At 38.5% G+C, this 11,248-nt stretch overlaps 1 protein-coding gene across 5 annotated transcripts; it reads left to right on the plus strand.

The window, feature by feature from the left end:
* The first annotated feature begins 6 nt into the window (after positions 1-6).
* On the plus strand, positions 7-10,857 carry SKA3 (spindle and kinetochore associated complex subunit 3). 5 transcript variants are annotated; one of them, XM_031066110.1, is made up of 9 exons: positions 7-168; positions 1,796-1,860; positions 2,730-2,895; positions 4,779-5,202; positions 6,859-6,962; positions 7,666-7,856; positions 8,058-8,273; positions 8,411-8,529; positions 9,342-10,857. In XM_031066110.1, exons 1-9 carry the CDS (start codon positions 66-68, stop codon positions 9,373-9,375), a joined length of 1,422 nt encoding a protein of 473 aa, XP_030921970.1. In that variant the 5' UTR covers positions 7-65; the 3' UTR covers positions 9,376-10,857. The 5 variants fall into 5 exon arrangements, with proteins under 5 accessions (XP_030921970.1, XP_030921973.1, XP_030921971.1 ...); XM_031066113.1 differs by having other exon boundaries at positions 8,061-8,273; XM_031066111.1 differs by having other exon boundaries at positions 7,669-7,856.
* The last annotated feature ends 391 nt before the right edge of the window (positions 10,858-11,248 follow it).

The following is an 11,248-nucleotide window of genomic DNA, read 5'->3' on the forward strand; positions in this document are numbered from 1 at the left end:
GCGCGGCCCGGCCCGGTTCAGTTTCTCTCGGGGCTGCCCCGGTGCCGCTGTCCCCGCCCGGAGCCATGGACGTGACCGGGGGCTTCTTCGGCAAGCTGCGGGAGCTGGCTGTCACGGTGGAGAAGGAGGTGAAGCAGCTGGAGCGGGCCATGCGCCGGGAGGACGCCGGTAAGAGCAGCCCACGGCCATGGGGCGCACGCCTGGGCCTGGGGGCCTCGCAGCTGTTCCTCCTTGCGGGATTTGCGTTCCCGCCTGCCACTGTCCCCCGTGCTCCTCTGGGAGCGCCGGTGGTGGGCCCGGAGGTCAGCCTGGGAATTGCTCGGCTGGGAATTTTTTGGGTTCCTCGTCGTCTCGTTGTCTCTCTGAACTCCTTTGTGGGTGTGTGGCTGAGTTTTTTATCACGGAGCAAGCCAAGGTGAATGATGAAGCACGTTGATGAAATAAGAAGCACGTTCTTGCTTCTTCTTTTCGTGGATCGATATAGGAAAACGTTTGCAGGGCATGTTCTCTCTCTGGACAGATAGCTCAGGCTTCTAATTGTGTTTATCTCTGTGCTATGTCTTGTCACGTAGCAGGTGCCCTCTTTTAAGCTATTTGCATTAGCCTTGGTTTCCAGTGAAAAAAGTAATGTCTGCTGCGTTGTGTGAGTAATGCATCTGCCCACTTGCAAATACGATGGAAGAATTCAATTTTCTGCTGAGATTTGTTTTTCACTGGTCTCTATCATTTTTTTTCCAATTTCATCCAAGCTCCTTAGGGATGAAATTTTAACATAAATAATTCTTGACAAGTAGGCCCGGGGACCTACTTGTTGTATCAGTATCTGTTATATACACTACCAGCTGCAACATTAAGGTGAAAGCCTGGGCAGTTTCTTTGTGGAATTTAACACGCTGTAGATAGAGCAGTTTTTTGCTGTGTGAAGTACCTGACAGGAACTAGTTCTCTTTGGTTTTGTCTATATTGACTCTCCTTTTCTAGGGTATGAATCCAACATCTCTAATATTATAGAAACACAGAATGGTTTGAGTTGGAATGGACCTTAAAGATCACCTAATTCCAGCCCCCTGCCATGGGCAAGGACACCTTCCACTATCCCAGGTTGCTCAGAGCCCCATCTAGCCTGAGCTTGGACACTTCCAGAGATGGGGCACCCACAGCTTCCCCGGGCAATCTGTTCCAGAGCCTCATCATTCTCACAGCAAAGAACTTCCTCCTAATATCTAATCTAAATATTCTCTCTCTTAGCTGGAATCCATTCCCCCTTGTCCTATTACTACATGCCTTTGTAAAAAAAGTCCTTCTCCATCTTTCTTATGAGCTCACTTCAGGTACTGTAAGGCTGCAATTAGTTCATCCTGAAGAAGCCCCTCTTCCAGGCTGAACAATCCCATTCTCTCAACCTTTCCTTGCAGGAGAGGAAAGGCTGAGAGATCCATCCCTCTGATCATCCCAGTGTCCCTCCTCTGTACTCCAACAGGTCCCTGTCCTCCCTGTGCTGGGAGCCCAGAGCTGATGCAGCCCTGCAGGTGGCCTCTGAGCAGAGCAGAGGGGCAGAATCCCCTCCCTGGCCCTGCTGCCCACCATGGGATGCAGCCCAGGACACGTTTGGCTCTCTGGGCTGTGGGAGCACACTGACAGCTCATGGCCATCCACAGCTCAATGTCAGTGAGTGCACATTCACAGCTCATCTGCTAATGCAGGAAATTGCCATGTGGAATGTTACTTTCATGCTAAAACACTAAGACACCTCTTTTATTTTCTAAACTATTTTATATGAACATTCATCTTGAAGACTATGAAGATGAATCTTCACTCACAGTCTTGCATGACCTCCATGGTGAAATCAAGACTCAAAAGGTAACATCTTAACTTGCTTCCTTCTTGAGCAATTACATGTGTGTGCATGTTCCATAAACTTATGGTTCTGTTTTGGTCATTAAGCCACAATTCAACTTGTTAGTCCGTAGTTATAACCCTTATTTTTACTCACTTACATCTAAGTCCTCATAATAGCCGTGGATATTGGGGTAATGCCCAAAAACTTGGTGACCCAAAGTAGGTTTAGCAATGTTTCTTAGTTTGCAGTCACTGTTGTCACTCAGGTAAGCAGGGAACAAAGGTTACAAGGAAGCTGGAGTGGTGCCAAGGTATGAGGAGAATGATTCAGGAACATCCGCTCCCAACAAGAGAGATAAGCTTGCTTGTTTTCCATGACCAGCCTTTAGAATAAAATCAATCTTCACAGAAGTTTCAGTACCTTCAGCTAATCAGTTAAACTTGTGAAAAATTTTGTCTATTTCTTATACAGAAGTAGAAAAAATGGGTTATAGAAATAATTGAGTGATATAAAAGTAAGATTTACCTTCTGCTCTGCACTTATTCTTCGTACATATGGAGTAAGAGTCCAAACTAATTGCTGTTACCTCATATTTTTCTGGAGTAAAAGCATATAATTTCCTTGGCAAGGTTACCAGTAAGCAGTTATCATACTGTGAACTGTCATTACAGGTACTTTTATAAGTTTCCATACATTTGGGCTCTATATATTCCTGGTATTCCATAGGTATATATACCTGATGGTTTTCAGGGATAGAAAAGACCTAAATTTGCTTCTTATCTTCATCTGAATTGCAATTGAATACTTACTCCCAAAATGCTTCATGTGTAAACTACCGTGTGATGATTTGAAAACTGGTATTTCTATGTTTCCCTCTCTGTCCCCAAAGGAAGATGTTAGTGCCAGTCTTGGTAAGATTTGCTCTGAAAAAAAAGCAGTTCATGAATTTATGAAGGCAAGTGAAATCTTAATGCAAAGAAATGCAGCAGATCTTCGAAAAATAAGAGAGCTGTTCCAGAATTATGGCTACAAACCACATGTCAAAGACTCTACAGGTAATGTTTCTTGTCAATACAGTATGTGAAGAAAAGTATCATTTTTATAAAATGTTTCTCTCTAGCTATGTGTATATTTCTATTAATTAGGAGATCAAGCACACCCACGTTACTTGCTTTATAATAATATCCAGAGGGTAGATTTTGTTGTGATTGGTGCTGTAAGAATTAACTGAAACACAAACACTTGGAATTAGATCTTCTGGCATGCCTTTAGGTTAATGTGTGTTGGATCTGGGGTTTTTTTTCAGTAATAATTATATTCAGAAAACATGTGAGCAAGTATGTTTTGATAATCCAGAGACTTCTGCTGCTTCAGCTTCTCATGCATGGGGAACTATTGTAGATGCACCTCAGCTGGTTTGTATTCACATGTGATGGCTTCATTAACTTAAATCATACTAGAGAAAATCTTCAAGTGTCTGTTTCACAGCACAAATGGGACAAGAATGCTCAGGGATTAGGTGGCATGTGACAAGTAGTAGCACCTTGATCATTGGAGGTGAAGGAGGTCCTTAAATGTCAGAAAATGCACATAGAACCATCTGAAAAATCCAGGTGTGCCAAATGAGTTAAATTTGTTGTTAAATGAGTTACACCTGTCAATATTACACATACCCCTTTTGGTATCAAGGGCCCAATCAGGCTTCAGGAAGCTTTTGATGTGGTTTTAACTTTCTCTGAGCATTATCCAGTCATTGCACAAAACAAAATTATGGTTGTGAGCCATATTGATGTCCAAGTTAAGCTCCTATAGCTGTTTTACACAGATAAGGCAGAAGGCTCTGATTTTTTTATAGTACCTTTCTTCTGATACTCTTTGCCTTTAAAGAAGTCTCCAGAGCTACAAGGTTAAATTATTTTTTAAGTTGTATTTTTAAGCTAAGTGTATCTGAAGACATAATACCACTGCACACCAGTAGGTATATTACTTTAAATAGCCTCTCTCCCCCTACCCACCTCACAGAATCAATTAAATTGGAAAGGACCTCTGAATCATCAAGTTCAATCTGTGGCTGAACACCACCAAGTCAACCAGACCTGGGCACTGAGTGCCATGTCCAGTCTTTCCTTAAACACCTCCAGGGGCAGTGACTCCACCATCTCCCTGGAAAGTCATTCCAATGTCTAATCACCCTTTCTGTGAAAAAATTCTTGCTAATGTCCAACCTGAATCTTCCCTGGTGCAGCTTAAGACTACGTCTTCTGGTCCCATCACTTGTTACCTGGGAGAAGAGGCTGAGCCCACCTGGCTGCACCTTCCTGTCAGGCAGCTGCAGAGAGTGATGAGTTCCCCCTGAGCCTCCTTTTCTCCAGGCTGAACACCCCCAGCTCCCTCAGCTGCTCCTCACAGCATTTGTGCTCCAGACCCTTCACCATGCTCATTGTCCTTTACTTACTACATCATGCAGAATTTCACAAACATTTTGGGGTGTTTTGGTTTATTTAACTCCAAAAATGTAGGAATTACACATTTACATATTTTTGCAGTCAACTTTTGTTACCAAAAAAGCTGTCCCCTTTCACAAGTTTTTAGTTGCTGCTTCAGAACCTTTCCTCAATACTGTTTTTCTGAAGAATGAGCATTTTAGTACTATATGCAGCCTTTGCTCTTTCCCCAAAAACCTTTTTAGCTCTATGCAGGGAATAAAATGCACTTATGTAAAAATCTTTGAATTTCATTTTCCTTGAAAATAATATTTACCAATAGAGTGAAACTCAGTAAATGTGTGACTTATAAATATAGCTTAGCGATATGAGTGCAGCTTCAGGTTCAGTTCTTTAAAGTAAACGAAGGAATCTATTCTAAGTAAAACAAATGGAATACTGGGGAAGTGTCACAATTTCTGACATAATTTTTTTTCATTTCTTTTCTTAAAAAGAAGATGAGAATGAAGCTAACAGTGAATCAGCAATGTCTGCCCAGAATAAATCTGATGAAGAAAAAGCAAATGGTGCGCCTCACCTCTGTGCTTCTGCAGAGAAGGCGGCGTTGCCCAGAGACCCGCTGCGCAACCCGCAGCTCTCTGACTTTGGTCTCTCGCAGTACGCCTTCTCCCGGCCATGGAGCGCGCTGAAAGCGCAGCACACCTCGAGTGCACGTCAGCTAAAGGCCAAGAGTGAGACTCCACTGAGAGTGCAGACACCGCAGGCTCTGCCCAAAACACCGAAATGTAAGCTGAAAATGGATGACTATGAGTGTGTGACACCAAAACTTGAGCACTTTGGCATTAGTGAACATACCATGTGTATGAATGAAGATTATACCATGTCACTTATTCAGAAAACTTCTCAGGCTATCAAAAAGTAAGTTACTGCAGTTCTGATTGTTTCTCTACAGAATTTTCTGTATTTTCTTCTTGCTGTACTAATTTCTTGCTCCTATTGCCCTTCTTTGGTCTTGAGGTGGGTGATTGTTATCTCTCAGGTGCTGGGTCCTGTGTTATTTAACTCCCTACACATCTTTTCATGTACCCATTGCAGTGCCAGATGCTGACATGAAATACATCTGCTGTGCCCCTTGCCTTGACTGCACCATAAGAATCTTCCATACACAATGCATTTACAAAGAGAAAAATACAATGTGATCTGTTTTCCTTAACCAAAGGTTTGAGCATGGGCTTGTCTGCCGTAGATATTACACAGCCAGTGTAAAGGTTGCAGAAGCTTTATTAATATAAACAGAAAACAATTTGTAAAGCATTCAGTAAATTTTTAGAAGCACTGTATTTTCTCTAACATAAGGCCCACCTTAGAGTTTATTCCTTTTTTGCTCCAGTCTTCTGTTGAAAAGACTTCTTTAGATTTTTACTGTTCTAATTATAAAGGAAAATAATTGCAGCAGTTAGATCATGCACATAGTTAATTGGTCATGTTTTTTATAGTTATTATTAACAATACGTTCCATTTTAAATTTACCTAAATATTGGATATTTGGAGAAATTGTTTTGGAAACAAGGATCATATGCACGAAAACCACTTTAAAAATTCTACTGGTTTACTCATTGTAAAAACTAAAAATCATATGATTTCAACTACCTCTATGACTTCAAAGACAAAACTGACTAGAAAAGTTACTTTTTATTTAACTCAACATTTGAGACATGTTCTTCTAAGTAAAATATACTGCCTACACTGTTTACTGGGGTTGTGGGGTTGTTTTGCAGCTTAGACATTTTGTAGAGAAGATCTAAATCTGGTTATGATAGTTAAGATTACTTTTTAAACATTTAAAATAACTTTCTTTAAAGACACAGACTTGTGTGTAGGTTAGGTAAGTTTCCACTTTTTGCCTAGTATTCTCTTAACTGTATATGCCATTTTTTCACTAGAAAATCTTGGATACGAAAAAATAATTTTTACAATTTTTGTTTCCAGTGTTATGGAATCAATATTAAATAGCTTGTCACTTTGAAATCACTAAATTTTATTTTAAAATAATTTGTTATCTCTCCTTATAAATAGTTATGTAATTACTAAAATTACTTGAAAGCTCTATAGTATTTGATTAAGATAAACAATTTTATTTAAACTTAAAAATTCAATTTAAAATCTTTTCCTGTTCACAAGACCCTTATTAGTTTAAAAGCAGAAAAGATTTCGTCTTGTTCTATATAATTTCATAGTCAACAGGCATTTCAAAATAAAACCCCTAACACAGAATTAATCATCTGTGGCATCTGTTGCACCCTGGACATCTGGTTTAGGTTTGGTTTTTTCTTAATGCCTTAGACTGAAATCTCAGTATATGTGATCATTTGTGGCTGGACTGAACATTTGCATACCACAAATTGCAGTAGAATCACACATGAAAAAATGTATAAAAAATTCTTATTTGAGAAAACTAATTTTTTTACTTGCTTATTCATAAATGAATACTAGAAAAGTGACTAGGTTGGCAATATTCCTTTAATTGTGACTTCTTCATAATACTTGAAAGCTAATTGGGGATTTGGTTTTCAGGTTTGTTAAAAGAGGAGATGATAATGGAGGGAATTTGCCAGAAATGACCATCAAGGAAATCATGGTTACTCCTGCATCAAAATCAAGTAAGAGAGCTGAGAATGGTAAGTTAAAAATCCGTGAAATTAATATACATATGCATTTTTACAGAATGCATGTGCAAGTGCATTGTAAACACAATGGTTAACTTTTAATTGTTTTTCTGGTTAAATGTTTAATTCAAGGCAAGTCATTGTATGAGTAGTAATGTCTAAAAAATGTTGGTGGCTTCTCTGGGAAAGTTTCTTACTTCCTATAATTTTTTCCTATTCTTGTACTCATATCCAATTAGAAATGTGCAGAGGAATTAATAATTTTGTAACTGCTTATCCATGTTTGAAATAAAAATAGTTTTGCCAACTTAGCTTTTTTTTTCCTGAGAATACCTATTGGATCTGTTTAAAGACGGGAAAGAAAAGGGCTAGCAAGACAATAATTTAAGACTTTCAACATTAATGCTAAGACTTCTTTGAAAGGAGAAATAGGTTTTTTTAAAAATCTTGAGACAAACATAGTGACAATTGGGTAAATGAGAAGGTAAAGCAGCTGATTTAAGTTGGGCTTTTTCAGTTATATTGAGTAGCAGGACTGGAATGACTACTTTGCATTACTTGCCTTTAAGGAATACTGTAATTTGGATGGATCAAGCAAAATATCAACTAAAAGGATACACATGTTTTAGAAAATGAAACTGGAACTGGTAGTAGTTATATATATATATCTGTGTGTGTACATACATATTTTTAATTTTGTTTCACTCACCCTTGATAGTAGCAGCTGACTGGATGGCTTCTCCTATGGTATTTGTGTTCTGTACTCCCGATGTGAAGGACTCTTCCAAAACAAATAATACAGTATTATCATGGTCACCAGAGACAAAGGAACTGCCTCTTCCCAGTCATGTAGCAACACCACAGTGTCCAGATTTTCAAACAAGATGGCTAAAAGCAGAAGCTAAGGTAGTAAATAGCAATTATGTACATTTTCACACACTTTGACATAAGCAGATTTTAAAATGTCAGTTTGGAGTTCTTTTCCAATACTATTTTTTCTTATGTCACTATAAAAGTTCTTTCTAATAGTAATTATGTAAGAACATTTACTAAATACTTTACCTAAAATAATTAATTAACTTAAGGCATTTATTACTTCTTTTGCAGCAGCAGGTAACACCAGGGGGGAAGCTTGAGTCAGTGACAAAGAATGATGCAAAAGATACACCATACAAAGAAGAAAGAATTCCTTTTGCTGCAACATCTGATGAGTATCTTAAAAATACTGGGGACCCTTCCCCTCCCAAACTGGAACACTATGACCATTTACTCAATACTCCTCCACCTCCAGAAATAACAAAGATACCAGATAATGTTCTAAAGGTTAGCTAATATGCTTTTTTTCCCTAACTAATTTTAATATAAAAATACTAGAATTAAAAGGGCCTAGTTCTATCTGTAATCCATCTGGTTTGAGTTCTTAGATAATTCTTTTTATTCCTGTTTAATGTTTCCTATAGATGCTTTCCCAATATAATCATAAGGTAAACTCTTCTAAATCCAAGGAAATGGAGACCAAGGCAGGAAATACTACAAGATATGAAAGTGGTTCCACTGATTACAGCAACAAAGAGAACAGGTATGATTACGCTTCACAAATTTGGTTAAGTAATTTAATTTCTAGGAGGTAAAAAGTGCACTAATGCCCTTAGAAATTCATGTTGTTGCTTGCTATTTGACTATCAAAACAGCTCTTGTTGCTGTGACTAAATAACTGGGGTTTTGGCATGGTATATAACGGCCTGTTTGCAAAGAACAAATATTATAGGTGATGGTGTGTTTGGATCCTCCCAAATTAAAAAAAAAAAGGCAAAATTTTACTGTAGGTTTATCAGTAGGTATACTTTGCTTTGTGGCAACGAAAGCACCAGTGAATGCTTTCTGGGTAAATTTAGGCAATAAAACAAAAGAATTTGGTGAAAAGTACCTACGTGAGAATTGATTTCAAACTTGTTTTGGTAAAGACAAAATACTTTAAATGAAAAGCTACAATACGTATGAGTAATCTTAGAACAACTGAATTATAGTTTTATAAAGAACGCCATCAGTTTGAATATAAAGAAGTTTTTATCACAACTTTATCAAAACGTACATATTCCTGATTCAATGTAATGTAATGCTTGTTGATTATCTGTTCAACTTAGAGTCTGTAAAGATTATTTAAATAGGAGGTACAAGGCACATGTAAGGAACAACAACCCAGAGTGACACTGGTAAAAGTTGGTATCTTACTATACTTGGGAGTTGGAATCCATTTGAGTAATCTCACTTTAGCTGACCCTTCATTTTTTGTTGTCAATACAAAAAAGACAAGTTTTCAATATTTCTGCCTTCTGCTAATTCAAAATATGATTTAAATAAGCTCACAAACATGTCTGCGTATATTTTTAGAGGATATCGTGGAGTTTTCAAGACAAACATCTGAAATGAAACTGAAGACCATGTTGAAACTTTCACATTTGTGGATCTTATCACCAAATCATAACAAGTTCAAAAAGCAAAAGGAAATACTGGTGGGAAGAAAGATACCATACCAAGAAAAGGCTTTTTTAATGGAGAACAATTCTTTATCCATGATGTGGATTAACTTGTTTGAACTAACAGCTTGTGCTTAATTCTCTATTGACATTATTGGCAAAATGTATTGAGGGGTTTTAAATATATTGCACTTCAAAGAGGAATGAGATCCATGTACAAGGTGGTGCTTCAGTTGTTTGTTGTGTAGGATTGCATTTGCAGTAGGCTGTAGAGAGTGCAGTTAGATGTGATAAAAGGAAAGTCCAGTATATTGCTTTCAAAAGTGGATCTCTCTGGCTGTTCCAGTGACTCTACATCCTTTCAGGACTGAGGCTGAAGTCTGGTGCTTCAACAGTATTTGGTATCTTCAACAGAAACAAGTAAATTTTTTTTTGTGTTGGAAGAGTAACTCCTGCTTTACTGTTTAAAGCAGTTCTGTGCTTTTGGTCCTTTCTGCAGTGCTAAGATGTATCTGACACATCCCTGCATCAGACTGACTGTTACCTCTCTGGCAGACCGGCATTTCCCATGCAGCTTCTTCCTTTATACATCAACATAGTATCAGGTGCTATGCATCTGGTTTCTTTGTAGCTCTAGAAGGTGACTCCTGCTCTACTGTGAATCGTTTGGAAATGTGCAATTGTTACTGGTTATGTGTATCTTCAGCTGCTTGGAAGAATTTGTTGGCCGGCCTGTAGGTTATGGCTTCCTCTCCTGCTGCTGCCATGTGTATTCTCTTCAGTGCTGGTGTCACTTCTAAATATGCACATCTAACCCTGTAGTAGCTGACCAAGCTGAAGTTCTCAGAGCTGTTTGGCACTCTTTTGGTAGTCATAGTAATTAGGACTTTTTTCTACCAGTACTTTTATTGTTTTCCACCAGAAAACCTAGCTCCATATCCTTGTTTGGAGCCAAAATGGTGTTTCCAGTGTCAGCTGTTCCTCTAAGTGACTCCAGGACTGTTCTTACTATTTGTCTTCCATTTGATGACTGAAATTCTGTCATTTATGTGAGGGCAAACATGCAACACATGAGAAGGGAGAAGACTGTCACAGGAGATGGGGATAAGTGGATGTTTTTCTGAACTCAGCTCCACATTTTTTTAAGTCTTCAGGAAATGCAAACATCTAGAGAAGCCCATAAGTATTTCTTCATTTGCTTAGACTTGTCCTGGTTAAAACTTAACAAGTAAAGGTGCCTTTTTCCAATTACAGTCATTTTCCAGGATAAGCGTACATCAAATTGGAGAAGGTGATTTTCTACTAGTTCTGACCTGAGCACGCTGTCATTGAAAAGGCTAGTTTCTGTTTAAAAATATGTATATATTAATGTGTCAGTCTGTGAGCTTAATTAACACTTTTGGATACTAAATAAATCTATCTCAAATGCTTGGTGTCTGCTATAAGAACACTTATTTGTTCTACCCATCCTCTTCAGAGTGAAGGCCACACCTGCTTCCAGCTTTTTCATAGATTAAAACCTGGTGACGTGAATGCTGCTTCTGGAATTTCATGGCCTTGGAAAGGTACAAAGTATTCTTGCTGCAGGGCAAGAGGGTTTCAACCAGACAGATTTACCAGCACAAAACAGGAGGGATTTCACAGCCTGCAGTCTCTTTCTTGCCCTGCAGCAAGCCAGATACTCTTTTAACATGAAATGGAACAAGCAGCACTACTACAGACCTTGCTGTATTCCCCCTGCCTTCAACTAATGAAATTCACAAAAGGGCTTAGAGATGTCTTTTAACTTGAGAACAACTCAGCACTCAACTGTGCTTTCCT

This window comes from Geospiza fortis, unplaced genomic scaffold (genome assembly GCF_000277835.1).
Source record: "Geospiza fortis unplaced genomic scaffold, GeoFor_1.0 scaffold16, whole genome shotgun sequence".
NCBI lineage: Eukaryota > Metazoa > Chordata > Aves > Passeriformes > Thraupidae > Geospiza > Geospiza fortis.